General features: G+C 41.2%; 1 protein-coding gene across 7 annotated transcripts in view; it reads left to right on the top strand.

Moving 5' to 3' along the window:
• Positions 1-22,200, top strand: part of MARCHF1 (membrane associated ring-CH-type finger 1) — a 262,292-nt gene that overhangs the window by 232,878 nt on the left and 7,214 nt on the right. For all 7 annotated transcript variants that reach the window (XM_033061054.1, XM_033061049.1, XM_033061052.1 and 4 more), the window contains one exon: positions 6,638-6,818. In XM_033061054.1, the coding sequence (XP_032916945.1) occupies positions 6,638-6,818 (181 nt within the window). The remainder of the gene's footprint in view (positions 1-6,637; positions 6,819-22,200) is intronic.

Genomic DNA, 22,200 nt, shown 5'->3' with positions numbered 1-22,200 from the left:
ATCAGTGCTTTTGTTCAGATAAGGAGCCGCCTTTTGAAGCACATCTGATCAATGCTGCTTTTGCCATGGTTTAAACCACACTGAGAATTTGTCTCAGGGTTCTTCAGCTGTATTCTCTTTGAGTGTATTCCTGGTCCAGTCCAAAATCAGTTTCAAATCAAAGAAACACCCACCATGATGGGTCTGGTGTAAATACCCCAGGTATTAGCACTAGATTTTTTTTTTTAATCAGGTTTGTTACAATTTCGCTGTAATGCTTGTTAGCATGGACATAGCTGTACAGCACCCAGAAAATTAAGGAACAACTACAGGTTTTACATAATTGCATCATTTATAGCCCTTAAGCATTATTGTACGTCATTGTCAGTATGCCCATGTCCCCATATAAATTTCTATTTTTTTTGAAGCCTTGGAGGCATTCCCCTATATTTTCCACTTGTTAATGAGGGTAAAATTCGACCTGGTGTGTTTTCAAGAAAATGTATAAAAGCTTCTGTAGCTAAACCCTTGGTCTATGTGTAAAGGCCAAAGATCCAGTTTTGCCAGGTACTGAGATAGGGGGCCAATTGCAAATGTGGGATCCACAGAAAGAGTTCTGGTGATGCAGAATTACTGCAAACACTTTTCCACCAGTGCTGCTCCTAGTGACAAGGTTCTTAATGTGGCTTGCAGCAGAAGCAGGGATTGATTCTTATTCTTTATCACTTTCTTTTGGCAGTAGTCATCCATGGGAATCAGCTGGGTAGACACTGTTACAGAGGAGCACTTGCTGGCAGGGTAGGAGTGGAGCACTGAATCTCACAGATCTCCTGCAGAATAAGTGTGTTTTCCACTTTGCCACAGAGGCACAGGCACAGCCTGTTTTCTTAATTTCTGAAGAGTCAGGTGGATTAGTGAAAGACAGGTTAGGAAAACTGCTGGGCTTCCAGCAAGGTTGGAGATTAGCAGCTATTCTCTTTAATGAGAGTAAAAATGTTAACTCCATATGAAGAAAAAGCTGCAAATCTGTTGGAATCTGCCTGTATCTTTTGCAATAAGCAGCTTAGGTGCTAACCATCCAGATTGCAATTTCAATTACCATGATTTTGCCAGAATAAATAACTTGGGAAAACCTGAAAGCTTTCCAAGTGATCTCCTTGTTTCATACTGATTTTAGACCTTTTAAACTGAGATTGCTTGTCTGTATGGAAAATGGAAATTTTTGTCTTTATGGAAGAAAAAAAAATCTTAATTTGATGACAAATGAAGGTCACTCATCCGAAATAACTCTTGCTGTTTTTCTGAAAATCAGCCAAAATCTAATGACCTTAGGAATGCCTGCAAGGCATAGACTGGTTTCATACTTCCTTTCTGCCTTTTATCTTTTGGAATGAAAGGACCATGGAAAACATGGGAAAGCAATTCATAGTCATGAAATTTAAGACAGTATGACAACACTAAATTCTGAAGATGCCTCACTTCTAAGTACTTTCTTTAGCTGTATCTCATTATTTTGATCTGATAAGAAATTGCTTTTGTCTATATATGTGTGGTAGCAATATGTTTTACAAGGAACATACAGGAGCTCTGCAATAATTTTTATATGAATTATGAAAAATCTTTCACAAATACTGATGTTTTCAGTTTCAACATTGTGGGTTTTTTTCCTGAAAAATATTTTTCTTAATTTGTTGCATTATATATGTGAATTTGCTGTTTAAGAACATCTTTCAAAGAATTTTTGTGCTTTTTTTTTTCATCTCATGTATGCACAGTGTTAGCATTAATTTCTGTGACTGGTACATCTGTTTGCTGAAGGTTATAGAAACAATTTTGTGCTAGAAAAATATGTGGTGGGTAATTAAAATACTGACATATAAAACAAAAACATGCATAAGGATGACAGCACTGTCAGAGCATTATTTCATAAGGATTCACAGTGAGTTTTATTTAAAGAAATATAGATACTCTGTGTTCTCAGTGTGTAGGGATATGTTTGTAGTGTATACACATACACATATACACACAAAATTTTGTATATCTGAATCAGAAGATCATCTAATGGCTCATATATCCTGTGTTGTCCAGTGTACACATGATTCATAGGGCAGAAGCTCCTTTGGACTCTTGTGCTTATCTTTTCCCCTGGAAAAGAAAGGTCCTGTTCCTAGACTGGATTCCTTAAAGCACCAAGTTGTCAAAAAAAAAATAATTAGTCAAAGCTATTTCTCTATAATGAAGGCCATTTATCTACTAAAGGACTAAAAAGTTGAGAAAAGCTGTGTATGTAAATTCTGTAGGTGTGTCTGAGCAGCCAAAACTGTAGCTATTAACAATGATCAGTGCTGTACTACAGCTTGTAAATAAATCAGTATAGATTTAGCAAATTATATATTTTTTTCTTTGATAAAGACATTGTTTTTGGGTTTTTTCCCATTCAGTTAATTTCTAAAGTATGCAAACAAATTTTATTCTCAGGACAAGTTCAGCTAGCTAAATAATCAATCTGATGCATGGATGCATCAGACAGTTGTGATCATTTGACACCAGGGAATTAGAATTAAAGTTCTCCACCTCCAACTTGTTTAGACGTGGTTCAGGTATGTCTGTGCTTTATATCTCCACATCTGTTCTGTTTGCACAACAAACTTCTCAAAACCATCATTAGCAATTTACTTTCTGTAATTTGTGATAGTTATGATGTAAATTATAGATGAACACATCAAGGAGCAAAGACGCACAAAATTGTGTGTTCAGTTCTAATGGCTGAGGAAGACAGAGCAAGTTATCTGTTCCAAGTCTTTAAAAGATGTTTAAGCATTTAACCAAGTCTGTTACCACAGGTGTTGGGCACCAAAAGATATTTACTGTCACTATGAATTTATGTACACAATAGTCTTTTAAGCTAATTTCTTCTGGTTAAACAAATAACAAAGAGTTAAATTTCACCAAAGAAACCAAAGAGCATTCTAGCTAATGAAAACCACACCTTTGGCCATTTTCTCTGGACTTTTAATTCCTATTGAAGTTTGTTTTAATTCTCATAACATATTTCATGGTTATAAAGCTAGAGGAGGCTATTAGAATATTTAGTTGAAGCTTATTCATTTTGTAAGTTCTTAGTGTCACCCTGTTGTTATACAATTCACTTGTGACTTATGTACAAGGAAAGCCCAAATAGAATGTATAATGCATATAGAGTTTTTCAGCAGAAGTGTTTCTTCTAAGGATTATTTCTATTAATTTTAAATTTTCAGTGTCACTTTATTTGAAGATCCCAGTGGAATTTTAGGATTGTACTTTAACTCTGAAAATAATTTTAAACAATTTGGCAGTAGTAGAAAAAAAGGCTATTGGGTATACAGCTTAGTTGTCTAATTTCTAAATAGTTTAAATACTAAGGCTGTAAAATAAATTATGTATAGCTTGAATTTAAATGAACAAAGAACGTCGGTCTTCCTTTGGGGAATAGCTTTAATTTAAAAAGAAATTAAGTTTTTTATGTAACTCTCAGTTGGGAATGCATTTGTTAGAAAAATAAATATTCAGTATTTGAAAATATAGTTCTGTTAAGCTAGAGGCTCAGTAAGAAATCACCATGTAGGCAGTTCTCATCTAAGAACTAAGCTACTGATGCACCTAACTTAGCTGGATTAGTAAAGGCAAGACTGTAAATTGAGTTCCTGTAAAATGTGTCTGAAAAAATGAGCATGCACAAGAAGGAAATTGTGAGTACAGTAATTTCAGGAATACAAGCCGCAACAATTTGACAAAAATTTTGGTGGAAACCCGGAAGTGCGGCTAATAGTCGGGTGCGGCTAATATATTAATAATTTTCTGACATTTACAACCCCAGACGTGCCAGCCAGAGTGCCGAGCCAAGCACCGGCCAGTAAAAGCCGGCATTTCGCAATTGTTACAGTGTTACCGTGTTGCCCTGGCTCCCTGCAGGCAGCACGGGGGGCGGGGGGAGAGAGGCGGGAGAGCTCTCTTTCCTCCTCTGCTGCAGCCCAGGGGAGGAGGGGGGGGGGCGCCGCCATTGCCGCGGCCCAGGGAGGAGAGGTGGGGGGGGGGGGGGCGGGGGGCGCCGCCATTGCCGCGGCCCGGGGAGGAGAGGGGGGGGCTGCGCCGTCATTGCCGCGGCTCGGGTGAGGACGCGGGGGGGCCGCGCCGTCATTGCCGCGGCCCGGGGAGGACGCGGGGGGGCCGCGCCGCCATTGCCGCGGCCCGGGGAGCCGACGGGGGGGGGCGCCGCCATTGCCGCGGCTCGGGGGGGCCGCGCCACCATTGCCGCGGCCCGGGGAGCCGACGGGGGGGGGGCGCCGCCATTGCCGCGGCTCCGGGAGCCGACGGGGAGCCCTGCGCAGCCATTGCCGCGGCCTGGGGAGGCGGGGGGAAGTGCGCGCCGCCATTGCCGCGTCTCGGGGAGCCGGTGGGAGCCCTGCGCCGCCATTGCCGCGGCCCGGGGGGGCGGGAAGTGCGCGCCGCCATTGCCGCGGCTCGGGGAGGAGGCGGGGGTGCTTTGTCCGCGCCCGCCGCCGGCGCCACGGGCGCGGGAAAGCTCCGTCCCCGCCTGCCGCCGCTGCCGTAGGAGCGGGGGAAGCTCCGTCCCTGCCTGCCACCGCGGGGCAGCGCCGACCCGGGGTGACCGAGCCCAGGGGCAGCGGCGGCCGGCCCCGAGCGGCAGCACCGGGCTGGGCCACCTGGCCCCGTCAGCAGCCCCTAGCGGGCCGAGCCTGCACAGCCTTAGCTCAGCCAGTAAACCCCGCCCTCCCGCGGTTCTGTTACTAATTGCACGCGGGTCCTCGCTGCGAGCGACAAAGCGGCTTGTATTCGTGTGCGGCTTATCTATGGACAAAAACCGAAATATTTGCCAACACCCAGAGATGCGGCTTATACTCTGTGCGGCTTGTATTCGTGAATTTACTGTAATTTGTTCTCTTCACTGTTGGGGGACATGAAATCCTGTACGAGCGCCACTGCAGAAATTGAAACCTGGCTTTTGTGGACCGGGTATTCAGAGCTTTCATTTATCTGTTGGGGTTTTTTTTGGTCTCTTTATTTCTGTATGTCCAGCAGAGCAGCTTTGTTCTGCTTTCCTATTACTGTAGATTGATTTTCTCATGGCTCTGGGGCTACACTGTGGAAGAACAGTGGAGCTGCCAGTTTTGATCTGTAGATCTTTCATGCAGACATTGGAATTTCCTACTCCCCTGCTTATAGGCTCAGCAGCCTCAGAGCTGTGCAGTAGCCAGTCTTTCCTAGGATGGCTTTGTCAGGTTGCCTTCTGACACACAGGAGCTCCTGCTCTAGAAAGATCACCCATCTTCCCAGTAGGAAGACAACCTCATCCTGAAGTTCTCCTACCCCTTTCCCTGCCCCAGAGATGGTGCAGTCACAGTTTTCTCTGGAAAAGGCATTATTCCTCGGATGTGTTCAGATGCTTCTGCATCTGCACTGTCTGAGGGTGCCGTTCCTAGGCGCTAAGTTTCTAAGGCCCAAGTTTCATTTGTGTGACAGCAGGATCTCTGTTGTTATTGCCACTTCTTCATTTTGATATAGCATTTCTTGGGCTTCAGTTTGGGGGCTTTTTTTCTTCTTCTTTATTTTTTTCTTTTTCTGCTTTATTTTTTTATCTCTGGCATACCAGCTTGACACTTTAGACACTCATTAGACCTCAGGTGCTTTGTTGTGTTTTTCTAGGTTGGGGATGGGAGGGAATTAGTCTTCATTGGAGAGAATTATTCTTCATTCAGGTGAACCTCCTTAATTTCAGGTGTTTGGTTAAGTCTTCTGCTCTCTGTAGATCTTTCTCTGCCTTCAAAGAAATGCTTGCCAATAAATCTGACATTGTTTTTGATGCGTGAATGTTTTCCTGATGTGACTAGGAGACTGGAAGAGGGGAAAATCAGCAGGACACTTGGACATGTGTCATAGAAGAAGCCCTTTAGATGATGTTAGAACACTGATCACTTTATGTAAAACCACAACATGAAAAGCTCTGTATCCCATCATAAGGTAAAACAGTTCTGGGACCAATCTCTATCTTAGCGTCTGCTTACAGAGAAGTTTTCGTTTTCCCAGATAATGCAGCTGTCTGCTTAAAAGGGACAGTGAGGAATTAAAAAAATGGCCATGACTTTTCAATACCTGCCTCCTAAAAAGTGTACCTGTGTGTACACAATATGCCACATGCATGACTCCAGACTACTCAATACTGCTCTCTGATGCTTTTAACTGTGTAACTCCAAAGAGATATCCTAGGAACTTTTTATACTTCACATGCTGGATATTTTCAGCTTGTGTTAGATTTCTCTACCTTTGAGGGTTTTCTTGGCATTACTTACAGACCAAGAACTATTCTGCTATGGTATTTGTCTTAAAGGTTTTGCCATGCATAAAAGGGAAAAACTCTTATTTCTATTGATTCACCTTCAGACCGTGTAGCAAATTCAAAGAGAAATAACTAAGTGAAGAGAAATTGCTTAATGGCAGAAAGGAACAAGGAGTATGTCCCTATGCCTCCATCTGAAAGGTCATATACCTGGCATCTTTAGAATGTCAAGCCTGAAGATGAGAAGGCAGTATAAATAAGCCAGTGCCTTTGCCTTGCTGGTTGGCAGGTTGTCTCACTCGCTCTTGCTGTCCTTCCTGTCAGGATCTGTCACTGTGAGGGAGATGATGAAAGCCCCCTCATCACACCATGTCGCTGCACAGGGACCCTGCGCTTTGTTCACCAGGCCTGCCTGCACCAGTGGATCAAGAGCTCGGACACGCGCTGCTGCGAGCTCTGCAAGTACGACTTCATCATGGAGACCAAGCTCAAGCCTCTCCGGAAGGTAGGTGCTTTGGAGTTTAATTGTCCTCAAGTGTCAGAGCTCCAGAATGGCTGTGGAAATTGCAAGCACAGTTAAAGAAACTTCTGTCCAGAATGGCTTTGTGTTTGCTGTTGTTAATCACTCACGGTGATTTTATTCTTACATTTAAGTTGATTAATTTTCAGCAGCAAAGAATTTGACTGAAGACTCTCTTTCGTCACACATACAATATAAATGCACAAAAAATAGCCTTTTGATTTAAACTTTTTATCTTCAGCTTTTTATTATGGGTTCATCTGCCTATTTTTAAGCCAGAAAGAAATCTTTTGCTCCTGAGTAACAGTGCAGTTCACCCAGCAATTTTTACATGAAGCCCATAACTCTTGGTTGACAATGATGCTTATACCCATGTGGAGACAGCAGTTATGAAGTAACACAGTCAATTTAGCTGCATCTGTTGTAGCTGTGACACTCATGGGCAAATTAATCACTTCTACTTTAAAATTAGTTAATGGAATTTAAAAGACAGGATGACTTTGCATCCTGAATGTCAAATGTTTGTTATCTGCACTCATCTGTTTTCTAAGATAAATCAATAAAATGCTACACAGACTGTCAGTATAGAGAAGGTGAAGAGTTTATTAAATATATGTGGGTTCTGTTTTCTATGGAGTGGATAATTTCTCTTTACATTTTTATCTTAAAATGCTCTCATCCTTTTGGAGTTTTGTTGAATCTTTGAAGTTTGAGTCAATTTTGAACTGGGCAAGTTTTGATTTAAAATAAATTTCTACATGAAAACCATGTAGAAGCTAATGCTTATGACTAGCATATGCCTATATAGTAGTGTTTTAATGGCAAAAACATTTTGCTTTTGTTTGCCTTACACAGGTAGCAGTAGTTCAGAGAAAGGAGAATCAGTGGAATTCCTTCACACTCCCCATGCAGAGGAATTTTCTAATAAGTCCATAGTAGTAAACAACTTCTGAAGTGAGAATCTGGGCTAATTTGGCAAGAAAAGCTTGAAAGACAAAGTCCTCAAATGCCAGGTACATCTGGCCATGTAGGCTAGAAATTGAAATACATATAGCAATAGGAAAAAAAAAAAGATGGCTTAAAAACTTAATTATATTGACTTCAGTTTTAGTAACTGCAGATAAATTTTAACTAAATAAGGATGAGATAATTGTATAAAAAACCCTACCTGATGCATATCTTTGGGGATTTTTTCAGTTTATATGTTTCTATATTCAAACCAAATTGCTTTAATATCTAACATATAACAAGTACTCTCACAACAGTTACTTTTCTCAAGAGAATACACAGATATCATATTTTGTATTTTTAACAAAAGCCTTTTCCTAGTTTTGTTAGATAATATAGGATCTTTTATAAAAGGGAAACAAAATTTATAGCAACCAAGGGAAAAGGAATGAAAAATGTGCATAGCTTGATATCAGAGGTACTTTTAACTCTCTATGTGGTCAGTGCCACATCTCCTCCTGCTTTTAGAGTGGCAATTCAATTCCTACAAGTCCAAAATGTCTTACTTGAACGATTCCCATCTTATCATTGGCTCTCAGGTATGGTTTAGATTTCTGACATAGAAAAGTTTCACCTATTCCTTCAGGCAGTATATTTTTGTTTCTGCTCAAAGCACTACTCAAAATAGTTTATCTGCCTGGCAGTCTTTGCTGGCAACATTCCTCCCTTCAAATGCAATGCTAACAAATATTTGTTTGGGTAGAATGGACCCAGCATCTAACTATAAATCCTGTCTTTTAAGTCACGCCCATTTCAGAAACCAAAGCTTCCAAAGATTTTTCAGAGTTAAAATTAGTTGTCCTTTAACATTTATAGCAATTAATTGACACCCTTCATATGTTACATTTAATTAAACATGTGAGCCTAACTAAGTGTGAGCACTATCATCACCATCGTTCACAAGTTTATGAAACACTAAACAGTTTATACAAACCAAGTATTTTGACAACTGTAGCAAAGCCAAGGTAAAGGAGGAAAGAGTGATCATGAAACCTGCTATATGAGTAGAGCTGACTGGTAAATTTCCACCCAAGCATCCTTTATAAAAATCACTGAAACTGTTTTGTTTAGGACTTCTTTTTGTCACAACGTGTGTATTTTGCAAAAGTGGAAGTCTCAGTGAAATACTGTCAAGCTTCTTGGCAGCTTTTATGAAGCCAAGAATCTCAGTTTTGGGGCATTCTTTGCGAGTCTGTGTTTTCAAAAGTCTGACACAAAGAGTGATTATCAGAGACCAAAGTACTGTGGGACAGGCAGCTCCTAATACCGAAGCTCTCCGCAATCCTGTCTCCTTAATGCAGGATCTGAAAAACACTTCTGACTCTGGAATTTCCAGACCTTGAAAGCTTTGGGTTTTGCTAAAGCTTGGTACTGTACTAGACCTCAAGAACCTTCAATCTCCAGCACTAAATCTGTGGCCTGTCAGCATTAGATCAAAATTTCCAAAATTCTGAAATTCTCTTGGCATGATGGCAGGGACATTATGTATCTGAAAACGATGCTTGTAAGGAGCACTTATTCAATTCCATAAGAAACTAATTTATCAAAAAAACAAAGGAAATTATTTCCCATAATGTGAAAGTTTAGTCCAGCTCCAGATGATGCAATTTCCATTAGACCTGGCTTTAAAGTGACATTCTACAATTGGAAGGGTCACATCTCTTAACCAGTTCTGATTTTTTGATTTTTAATCTCTCTCATCACTCAATATACGAGATTCTAAGTTTGGTTCCTGACTGTGCGTTGTTTCATTATGGTGAATTTTATCACAATGGCTTTGTAAAATTCCTACTGCTGGTCTCCTAAAGGGAAAAAAATTACAGACTACCAAACTTAGCTACAGTAATCTATAGTTTTGCATTTTGCAGAATCACAGGATTTAAATAGAAAACAAACTACAGTAATTTCACGACTATAAGGCGCACCTTTTTGACTAAAATTTCGGCCCAAACCCGGAAGTGCGCCTTATCATCCAGTGCGCCTTATATGATCTACAAAGTCGCGACGTTTGCCAATCGGGAAGTAGAAGCCGCAGTGGGGGGGCGGTGCCGCAGGAGTGCCGAGTCGCGAGGGGAGCAGGCGGGCGTGGCCAGCAGGAGCTGCGCAGGGACGGAGGGAGCCAGCCCCAGCCACTGCGCGGGGAAGGAGAGAGCAGCTGCCGCCTACACGGCACGGGCGGTGCGGAGGAGGAGGCAAGGAGCAGCTGCCGCTGCCAGCACGGCGCGGGTGGTGCGGAGGAGGAGGCAGAGAGCAGCTGCCACTACCAGCACGGCATGGGCAGTGTGAAGGAGGAGGCAGAGAGCAGCTGCCACTGCCAGCACGGCATGGGCAGTGTGGAGGAGGAGGGAGAGAGCAGCCGCCGCTGCCCTGCCAGCATGGCAGGGGCGGTGTGGAGGACGAGGGAGAGAGCAGCTACTGCCGCCGACACAGCGTGGGCGTTGCGGAGGAGGAGGCGGGGAGCAGCCACCGCTACCAGCACGGCATGGGCAGTGCGGAGGAGGAGGCAGGGAGCAGCTGCCGGCACGGCGTCGGCAGCACGGAGAAGGAGGAACCAGGCGAGCTGCGACCACCCCAAGTCAATCCAGACCACGGGCAGCCCCGAACAGCCACGAGCCGCGGCTGCCCTGAACTGTGCATCGCCAGCCGGTGCCGGGGGCGGGCAGGAGTACCACGGCTCATGGCACGGGGCTTCTGTGGCCTGGGGCTGCACTTAAAGGCTACGCCAATCTGTGAGAAATGTTTCCAATTTGAGCACATGCCAGTAAACCCACGATGGTGCGATTCTGTTACTAATTCGTTACTTTGTTGCGCGCCACGCGGCTCCTCTCTGCAAAAAAAAAAAGGTGCACCTTATAGTCTGATGCGCCTTATATTATCTACAAAGTTGCCAAATTTGCCGACTCCCAGGGGGTGTGCCTTATAATCCGGTACGCCTTATATGATCTACAAAGTTGCAAAATTTGCCAACTCCGGGGGCATGCGCTTTATAGTCCAGTGGACCTTATGGTCGTGAAATTACTGTATTTAATTCAATTATGAATTACTATCTTTATTTATGCCTCAGCCTTTCATTCACCCTTAATGTTTCATAACAAATTTTTTATCAGTCTAAGGCTTTATAGCACAATCATTTTAGAATATCATGCCATATCTGTTAGTATCCATAAGTGACAATGTAGAACATACTAAATTAACATAAATTAAGATAATCGCTATTAAATCAATAGGTTTGTGCCAATGTGCAACAGTTATTTAGTAAGAGAATCCCTGAAAGCACCAGACATCAAATAAAACTCAGTTTAATCATTTTAGTGAGTCTTTGCATCAAGGTAATCCTTTTAAGCATTGATCAACAGACATTGCAAGTGTTTCATATATTTGGACAGGTCTAATTACTCAGCTCAAGATAAAGATAGAGATTAAATATTAAGCATTGCTTAGTGTTTCTGGTTTATTTCTCATGGCCTCTGTTACATCTGTCTGTCATTGTAAATAATACAGTTGCATTTATAGCTTTGCCTCTCAGCATCTGCAATACATGTTGCAGAATTTAAAAGGTGACTTTATCACAGAAGGAATTAGAAAGTGGTAAGAAGCTTGTGTGAGTTCCTTATTGAGCTTTCTCAGGTAATAGCTTAAACCTGAGAAAAACATTTCTTCTTTAAAAAGGATACAATCTTAGATATTAACACCTGTGTTTCATATCTCTTGAAGTTGGTGTTTGAAGGTTATTAGAAACAGGAATTGCATGAAAGTACAGTGAGTATGAAATGGATTAAGGTGTAAAACTAAAAGGAGCTTTAAACACAAAAATGTCTTTCAATTGAGATTCTCAATTTGAAGTGTCTTGCTGTACTTTACTTTTCGTATTTAAATTTTGCTATCACTTTAAGACATCTAGTATCTGATGTCTTACTTTGATGCATCATCCCAACAGATTATGGTGTGCTGTCAGAGATATTCTGTATTCTGTATTTGCTTATATGCTGCTATTAAAAAATATATCTCACAGCATGCCTGAAACATTCAGTGATGACAAAACATGTTAAGGCTGTTTTTTACTTTTGATTCAATGGTAGCTTGAATGGTAGTATTTTAAGAGTATGGTGATCACTGCCAGAAGTCATAGAACCTGCAGAGAAATTTCTGTGATATACTGCTATGAAATCAAAATGCTCGCCATTAGAACCTTACTTCTTCTCAGAGCCACACGTGACCAGAAGAGCCTCACAGGAAAAAACTCCAAACTCCAAACTTTTGGGCAGCCATTACCACTGCTTGCGCTTCAATTCTTACTACCCTCTGCTGTGAGGTATGAACCACCTGGCTTTGTCATTGGTTTTCCAATAATGCTCATTATAAGAAGTGATATCAAATATTGCATAGGACATGTGGGATTAATTCCCTTTTGACCCAATTTGATGAATATTTTGCAGTCCTCAGCATAGAAGGAGTTCCTGCATTTTTGTTTGATTTCTAGTGCAGCTACATAGTGTTGTCAAGGCAACCTGCTCCAGTGTTATCTCTCTTCCAGTAAACTGTCTCAAAACATCTTTAGCCTCAAATAATTGCCTGCAATATGTGAGGTCAGGCACTTCACCAATATGCACAAAGGCACAAAGCTATTACTTTCTCGTTGGCTATCATGTCATTATAGCAAATAACTTTGGGCTCAAGGGACAATGTGTATATTAAAGCTTGTAAAGTAAAAATTATTCTATAACATTTATATCTTATTGTGATGCCTTGGGGACGCAAGGCACTACTTTGTTCAGACAGTTGCATTCTTAATTTTTGAGGATAATAGAGCATTACTGCTAATTTATCTGTATATAGACAGCATGGTGTAGTTCACAGAATAAAGCTGTCTGGCATTTTCTGCCACAAGAGCAATACTAGAATTTAGTTTGCTTATGGTGGTAGAATTTGTGCTAGCCTGCCAATCTTCATATGTTTTTCTCTTCCATTCAGAACACAGCTTAAGTCTCACAGATATTCCAGTTCCCATGGACTTCTGACAAAAGATTCTTGTGCCTCTTACCTTGAAATCATCATAACATACCCTTAGACTTGCTAAGAGCAAACTTACTGTGATACTTTGCTGGGATACCCCCATGTGCAGCATCCTTCCTGGAGGTAGAGCAAGATGTTTGTACAGTCATTGCTTTGAACTTGCATTCTTTTAAGAAGCAAATGAAAAATACCATACCAGAAAATTAAATGAAAAGTGTGTCCTTTTCTAATTAAATGTCAGTAACCAAATTGACTACTTCTGCTGCTCCGTAGCATTTACAAAAGCAAAGAAAATTTGGGGGATTGTTCAGCTCTGAGTATTAGTAGTGTTACCCACTATTGCACAGACCCATGAACTTGGGCTCTGGGAGGTACAAGTCTTCTGTGCTTCCTGAGATTGAAATAAACAGTTTGGTCTGAGCTGTTTTGCAGATGCAATTTCCATCAAAAGATTCAATTCCCATTTTAGTTAGAGAGCCCTACTCCACCCTGCGGTTCATCAGCCTCTCTCTTATGTTTTAAGAGCTTGGAGCATCCTTTTCATTTTTTTTATTTCAGCCCTTTCAGTGTTTCGTTTTACAGCTTGACCTCATCAATAGTTATAACCGAGGAAGGACTGGGAAGCTGAAGCCTTGAAAATAATTAAGAGAATCTCTGGCTTTTCAAATAAAGAAAGTGTAAATGGAATGCTGACACAAAATGTATAACTACTAATATGAAATTAAAAGAGCATAATCAACCCAAGCATTGACTCAAACCAGTCATTATTCTTGAAGTTTTTTTAATAATGCCATTTTTACAGTTTAATTTTGAAGTTAGGAACTTAACCAGCTCTCATGGGAGAGGGCTGCTATTCATGATCTGATTAAGGTAGGTAATTAGCTGTCACATAATTAACACATACAATTTTACAATTGTTATTTGCCTCAAATTTATTTTGCCTGGGACCTGTTGATGTGAGAATTATCTGTTCACAGGTTGATGCTTGCTTGTTGGTGGAATGCGTGCTAAAAATGGCTTTTCTTTAACACAAAGATATTTTTTAAACACAGAAATTCCAGTAATGGATCTAAATTATGACTAAATTATGGGATAACTTTTACTTTACTCAGGTTTGGCGAGTTTTGTTAATTAAATTTTATTCCTGTAGCATTTTAGTAAAATTATCGGAAAAAAAATAAAATTTGCTCCTTTTTCCAGAATGAATAGCTTCCCTCAGCTCTTTACTAGAGCACTAGGCTGTAGTTTTATTTTAATTACTATGGGTTTCCTCAGCACAACATTTCTCTGTTTTATTTTAATTTACAGTAAATTCATGAATACAAGCCGCACTGAGTATAAGCCGCATCTCTGGGTGTTGGCAAATATTTCGTTCTTTGTCCATAAATAAGCCGCACCTGAATATAAGCCGCTCTGTCATTCGCAGTGAGGACCCGCATGCAAAAAAGTTGCCAAATACTAACAGAACCGTGGCATGGCGGGGGGTTTACTGGCTCAACTAAGGCTGTGCAGGCTCAGCCTGCTAGGGGCTGCTGACAGGGCCAGGTGGCCCAGCTCAGTGGTGCCGCTCGGGGCTGGCCACCGCCTCTGGGTTCGCTCGCCCCGGCCCCGCTCACGCCGCGGCGCTGGCCGGGCACGGAGCACCCCCTGCTCCTGCCACGGCGGTGGAGGGTGGGGGCAGAGCCCCCCCACTCCTCCCCGAGCCGCGGCAATGGCGGCGCGGGCTCCCCCCCTCCTCCCTGAGCCGCGACAATGGCGGCGCGGGCTCCCCCCATCTCTCCCCCGGGCTGCGGCAGAGGAGGGAAGAAGAGAGCTCTCCTGCCTCTCTCCCCGCCCCCCGTGCTGCCTGCAGGGAGCCAGGGCAACAGAGTATCACTTTGTAACAATCGCGAAATGCCGGCTTTTACTGGCAGGTGCTTGGCTCGGCACTCTGGCTGGCACGTCTGGGGTTGTAAATGTCAGAAAATTATTCACATATTAGCCGCCCCCGAGTATTAGCTGCACTTGCAGGTTTCCACCAAAATTTTTGTCAAATTGCTGCGGCTTGTATTCCTGAAATTACTGTAATTGGATCAAAATAATCTTGTTTGTGGAAAAATTAAAAGACAGAGAAGGCAACTGTAGCTAGAAGTCAGTGTTCTTCCTAAAGCCGTATTTGTAGACAATTAAAAGCATCAACTCCTTTTTTAATCTTTGTTACAATTTGTGGAAATTCAGATGTGTAGATACTGTGTATATAGCTGCAAGAAAATAATATGTCTAGGTGTGTTTAAAAAGCAATGTATTTTGAAATATCAGGATTTTGGCAAACAAAGACATTTAAACCAAACCACTTCTTTGTAACTATTTGAACTGATTCTCAGCAAGTGGACAATTTGAAATAGAAATTAAGCATTGTGATGAATATTGGAGAGAAGAAGATTGAAGAATAACAAGGCTGTGATCATATTCTACAACTTGATTTAGGCACCTGAAGCAACAGATCTTCAGAGAAATTTCCTTCAACTGGACATGACTGAAGAACTGAAGGAAGTGGAGGGTGTATAAAACTATGTGATAGGATGTTGGTCTCCAGCATGTTGCTGTATCAGTTTTTTCTAATTTCTCTCCTTTTCCAATTTCTACCATGCTTTTGGAGCATCCATCACACTATAAACAGTCAGCTGTGCAAAGGGAACCCACCCTACTTGGTATTCAAAGACAGAGACTCAGGCACAGACTGTTGGGAGATAGATTCCACTGGGGTCAATGCAACCACGAGTCCTTTCTCCACTATAGGGGAGCCATAACAAGCTATCACAAATCCACCACTGAGCCTATGTCATGGCTGCTTTTATAATGCTTAGAGAATACATACCACAAAATGCAGCAGCCTACCTGCTTTGGTGAGAAAGGGAAATCTCAGCAAAACTGGTCTTGCCGCAAAATTATGGTCTGTGCTCTTTTAGTATGGCAGTTCAACTGATTGATTTTTTTTTTAATGGTTTCCGTTGTGTGTGTGTATGTGTCATAAGTTGTTTGAGAGCTGGACTGTGATTTAAAGGTATTTGCTACTTAGTGACTGGAGCAAATGTCATGCCTTCAATTAGATACACTGTTCTTTTGGAAATATGAAGTAGACAGAGACAGGAGTCGACAACTGCGAAGAGAACAAAAGTGACAAACTAGATCCTTTTGATAGAATGATCATAGAAAACTTTAGGGAGAGCAGACAACAGTAACATCTGCTTCTGTTCTTGACTAACTGTGATAAAAGGTAGTGGAGTCATAGATTCTACCCCTTTTATCCCTGTTTCTTTATGGTTACCAAAATGTAGCTTCTTTTTTTATTTTTGCTTCAGGCCCAGGTACCTGAAGTAAGTATTTTCTAGAGTTCTAGATGTGTACCTCTTGTTCTTAGTACCAAATATTCCCCATAGTTTTACATTATAGTGGTGGTTCACTCTTGATCAGTAGTTTAATGTTTTACTTGCAGTTTCTATGTCAGGATTATTTTTAGATAAGCTAGTTGAAGTGTACTGTGCCTGGAGATAATGATCTTTTTCCTAAAGGTCTTATAGGGCACAAAAAGAAAAAGTAATTGTAAAAGAGGAGTTCATGATAGCACTGAAAACTCTATTGAACAAAAGATTGGTTAATGTCTTCAGCGTTCAAAGAAGATACTTGGAAAGTAAACACTTTGTCAAGTACTTCTGCATTCTGTATATTGATGTAAAGCAATTTCTAGCAGGTGGGAGCTAGAAAGAGCCTCCCAGTATGGAGAAATTATGCTATAATTACTTGCCACAGGGTTTCTTGCACATCTCTGCAAAGCATCTGGTGTGAGCCTCTATTTGAGACAGAGCATCGGATGAGAGGGACATGAGGTCCTATAGTTCCAAAGCATAGGGTTTTTTGTTTATTTGTTTTTGAGGTTTTTTGTTTGTTTAGTTTGGTTGATTTTAGTTTGGGGTTTTGCTTGTTTGGTTTTGTTTTGTTTGGTTTTTTTTTTTTTGTTTAGTCTGTGTTGGGATGATTAGGATGCAGGTACTGAAGTTCTTTTAGTTGGTAAATGACAGGAATTCTCAGTACCACTTTCATATTGCAAAAGCAGCTACTTTGTTTTAGAAATTATATTCTTGAATTACTTAATTTTTACACTCAATTTCTACACTTCTCTTTTACATTTTTTAAGGGTTTGCTAACTGATGTCATACACAGCTAAAAATTGCATAAGCTTGTGAAGAGTGCATACTGATTATATCATTTAAGTCCAGCTGGTTTAATTGTCATTTTAAAAAGAAATAATGTGCCATCTTGGTTATGATAAAACTGAATTATTAGTTCTTTGCAAATGATAATCTTAAGGTGTTTATAAAAGTGAGATTTTTCATTATGCATTTCTTTTATTATTCTAGATATGCATACGACACAAAAGTGAATTAAAGTGTGTTTGCCTTTAGAAATGCACTCATTTCTGGTTCAGTTTAAAATTTTAATAGGTGTTTTAAATGTACCATAGTGATTCTTTTGAATTCCAGCCAGGTTTGTTTAGTATCTCCTAGGGACAGAAATACATTTTGAGCAAACTTGAGACAGGCTTGCCAGACAATGATCTGTACTAGAACAAGGTTGTGCATATATAGGGCCATATGATCCACCAGGTGGCATGGAATTTTTAAAATTAATTTCATTTCCCTGTTCAGCAATTAATGTAGCAGGGGTCTAATATGGCCTTCTATTCTTGATCCTTACAAGAGTTTCTCCTCTGGGATACATTTTTTGAAAAAAGGCAATGACAAAAATGTTTTCTGTATTTTCTGTGAACCCGCTCAGTTCTTCCTTCTCTCCGGATGTGTTTGGGGAAAAGAACACAGTTTTAGGTGTTTTCATGTCCCAAACTCTTCTCTTGTCAGCCATCAGACCTGGCTCATTCTGTTGGACTGTCTGAGGGGCACTTCTCACATTGGAGCAGGGCGTGGGGACACACTGCTTTTCCTTTAAGACACTGTCCCCATGGTACAGGCTGTAACCACATGTTTAGATGGTACAGAGAGGCCCAGAATGCTTTTATTCAAATAACAAGGTTTGAAGTCTCATCTCTTATGAACACTTCGAATTTCTGTAAGGCTATTTTATTCTCCCAACATAAGTGGAGCCCTGTTGTCCTTTATTCCTATTATTTCTTCCTCTTCCACCCACTGCACAAATTCCATTCTGCAAACTACCATGGCAGCTGCTTTCCTCCAGCTGGTAGGTTGATAGCAGTGAACAGCTCACTGTGGAGCCTGAGCGAATTAGTACTGCAACAGGTGACCAGAAAAATGTCCCTAATATAAATAACTCTGAGCTGCATGTTCAGACTGTTGACATATCTTCACGGCTCAGCTCATTTCAGCATACACCACAGCAGTTCTTTTTCAAAAGTGCTGGCTGAATCCTTTGGGTTGAGTTTCAGATAAGAAAGATCTTTTTTTGTGTGTTTTTTAGTCTGTGTGTAGAGTGCAGTTTCTACAACAGCCTCTAATAAGTAATTTTAGCCTTTATTTTGCAGGCATTATTACTTTAAGATAAAGGTTGGCTGAAAGTATTTCTCCAGACTGGAGAAATAATTTAGAAAATATTACATTATGACTTTAGCTGTAGGCAAGAGGGGAAATCCTTCCAGCTGTGGGTGTTGTTTACATTACATACATAGTCATTTTTTCTGCTAAATGATGGATAGGGAGAAAAATGTAATGAAAAAAAATTAATATTTGCAATGTTGCATCCATTCCAGATTCCCCTGTCAGACCTCCTTACATGCAATTTTTAAAACAGGGTGCCTGAAAATGCCCAGGAGTTAAAAAGTCCAGGAATTCGTCACATGTTGCAAAGCAGCCTATTAACGTCACCTTTAATATTTGGTATGCTCAGTGTTGAGTCCTTGCAGGAGAGAGACCTTTAGCTGTGGAGGTGTGAATCTGCAAACCCGCAGTAGAACTGCAGCTGCCTCAGGACATTTGTGTAGACAAAAATCTGTAGCCAGTGTGGCAGAACATTACCATGAACAGGAGGCAACACGTGGACACAAAGTGGTGGATGGGAGCAGGCAGGCAGCAAATCTACAATGCAAATGTGGGGAAAAGAAACACAAGCAGCACAGTTTGCTAAATGCCGTAGCAAGGTGTGGAGCAGCATTATGTGAGCAGGGTGAAGCTTTCGGTTCTGCACTGAGCCATCATGAAACCACTTTGCACAAAGCATAGTGTATGGAAGGGAATTAAAATTTCAGATCTGCTTCTGTTAAGCAGAGAGGCTGTACTGGAATGTAGGATATGAAGCAGCATCCCCACACTTTCAAGGAGTGGTTTCAGAAAACACTAAAGAAAATATCTGTAATTATTTGTTACATATTGATTAATCAAGCTTTTATTAGAAGTGACATGCAGGGAGGCAGATTTTTGTCCTTTAAAATAAATATGAGAGATTTTCTCAAACTACGTTACAGGAAAGGGAAGTGGTTGGCTACATATGATTTAAAGTTCCCTGTATGTTTTAGGTTTGTTGGTTTTGTCTTTATTATTTCCCCAGAAGACTCATGACTACATTTTGTTATTACAAGAGTGAGATTTGAAATCAGTAACCATTCTCTTGAAGTTTCTGAGTGAAATTGTCTTTCAGAAACAGAAGTAAAACATGAGGTAGAAACCTCGAACAGTACAGTTTTACAACTGCCACTTTGAAGATTATTCCAAACTTCTCTGGCATAAAGCATAGGAATTCCAACTGAGGTGCACGTTGTGTCTCAGAAGCAGTTGTAAGTAGTAGTTGGGGTGGGACGAGTGTTACTGATCACATCCACAATCAATCTTCTTTCCATTCTTGGTAGGAGCTTGTGAGTTAGGCAGTCTCCTACCACCCTCCAGTGGTGTTCACAGAACAGTGCAAGCAACGTGTTCGGAAAGCTTATACAGAAAATAAAAAGGGTGTGGGGATATTCCAAGCTTTCTGCTGGTTACTTGTATTGTTACACTTTGGATTTGTTTGGTGACTTGTGTAAAAGGTCTTTCGGTTCTGGTTAGATGTTAAAAAGTGTTCTAGCACACCTATTCTATGAAGCATTATGATGTTCATGTGGTTACTGGTGTTTGCAGGACGTTAAACCATCTGCACTGAAGATTTCCAGTCTGTGTTTGTATTGCTGCCAGGATTACAGAACGTGTGGGTGTGCCCGTTGCATATACAACAGTGTAGGGGTGTTTTGTAGGGGGTTGGGCAAAAACTACAGGTTTTTCTATTAATTTAGTTATTTATAAATGAATAATTTGCAAGTCATTATAAATATCTCCTCTGTCTCCCCTCCTCCATTTCTTTCTCTCGTTACAGTCTCTAGAGCACCTTAAGAGTATTAACATCTAAGTTTCCAAGGAAAATTGCACCTGTGTACTTAATTTTGTGCTGTTTTTCTGTCCTTTGTAGCATCTGATATTCTATCCATGGCATGTCACAGTGTCATCAACCTGATTACTGTACTTTCTTGGCAATCACTGATCAAGATAATAAAACATGACACAATTTATTTTTATCTTGCTATTATGAATGTGGAAAGCCATGAAAACTGCAGAAGCTTCAAAACACAGCAGGGATGAATTTATCAGAGGTTGAAGAGGCACTAATGCACTGTGTGACATGAAAGGTAGCACCTGCCAAACTTCCCGGACAACCTTAGGATATATCAAGTCCTGGACTATAAAGCACAAAAGGGGTTGGTGCTTTCATTGCTCATTGTATATTGTTGTCTCATGCTTTGTTACAGATTTTCAAGCAATTTTTATTTCACATAACCAGGCAAGTCTGTGCTAAAACTAAATTAATTTTTTTATATAAGCCTATTGAAAAAATCCTGAAATAGGGAATGGCACTTTTCTGCTCCAGGATGACATAAATTGCTGGCTCATCTACTGACATCACTCATCTATTAGAGATAAGTGACATGACAGTAGTCACAAAGCACTCTGTTCAACCAATATGTGAGTAGGATGGGGAACTTCATCAGCTACCACTGGGATCACCAGAAGTACAGCACAAAGTTTAATTGTGTTCTCCCTTTTGAGTTCAGCCCCTCATCACCGTAGTTAGCAGAATTGTGACTGCAGCAAGGGCAGGGCAAAACAAAAGAGCAGCTTTGGGGCGCACTGTGAGCTGTAAAATGCTCCCAGGTATCTGTCCATGACAGACGAGTCTCTCCTTGGACCTTATTCTTTTCTTGTATCCCAAACTGGGAGTATGAGATATTCTGCAGAGTCTTCCAGTCCCATAATCACCTCTGCCCTGGTGACCTCTCCCAGTGTCCTGGCAGCCACTTTCTGTCTGGTGTGGATTGAACAGACAGACAGACAGATAGGCAAGGCAAGACATGCTGTCTTGTGGGAGAAGGAAAGGGGCCAGCTGGAGGAAGCAGAGTCCAATAGGCTTTGGCTTGCCTTCTGGCTGGATTTGATCATGGGATGGTAGCAAAAAGGCCTGCTCCAGCCAATTTCTGCTGGCTTCATCTCCTGAGATACCTTTCTTGTAAATCTCAGCAGAATTCTGTGAGCTTGAACCTTTATTTACCTATCCTGCCTGTTGGTTGGTTGATTTTGTCTAGGTTTTTTCCACCTACAAAATGTTTACATTTAGACTAATGGGACCAGCATTTGTCTTTGACTGGGCATTCAGATTACACTAATGCTTTTGAGTATGTTAGAGAGCAAAATGGCTATAAAGAGACTGCACATATACATGACAATGTAAGCAGTTAATCTGGCCTGCTGTGCCGTGCTCTACAAGCAGGAAAAAGGATTTCTGCAAGTTATTCCCATTGGTGACGCGGCACTCACCCTCTGCAGGTTTTACTGCAGTTGTGCTCCTTCAAAATGTAATGTGCAAAGAGTGTTCAGAGTGGAATGGCGATGTTGGTTAAGGTTAAAGGCTAAACATCTGGCTTGGATGGCATCTCCAGCCCTAGCCTTAAGGTATTTAGAAAAAAATATTATTTCCCAGAAACACATTCTTTAAAAATCCCAAACAGTGAAAACAGCTAATAAAACCAAAGCAATCCAAAAACCTAAACAAGGAAAAGCAAGACAAACTCACAGCTTGGCAGTAAATGTGCAGTGTGGCAGTGCTCTGCAGAGGCCAGGGTTGCAGTCCTAGCTGTAGCAGGTGGCAGCAATGCTGTGGCACAAACTGAGTGCAGCTCAGTCAGATGTTCACAGAGCCACAAGGAGGTGGCACTCGCATCTCATGTTTTGTGCTGCTTTCCTTCCTTAGATGCCAGTACTGACTCCAAGATTATCCATCAGAATTGAGGGATTTTTCTTTTAAGTGTTCTTTCATCTATTTT

The sequence above is a fragment of the Catharus ustulatus genome, chromosome 5, assembly GCF_009819885.2.
Source record: "Catharus ustulatus isolate bCatUst1 chromosome 5, bCatUst1.pri.v2, whole genome shotgun sequence".
NCBI classification, from domain to species: Eukaryota; Metazoa; Chordata; class Aves; order Passeriformes; family Turdidae; genus Catharus; species Catharus ustulatus.
This window is presented reverse-complemented; position numbering and strand designations above follow the sequence as displayed.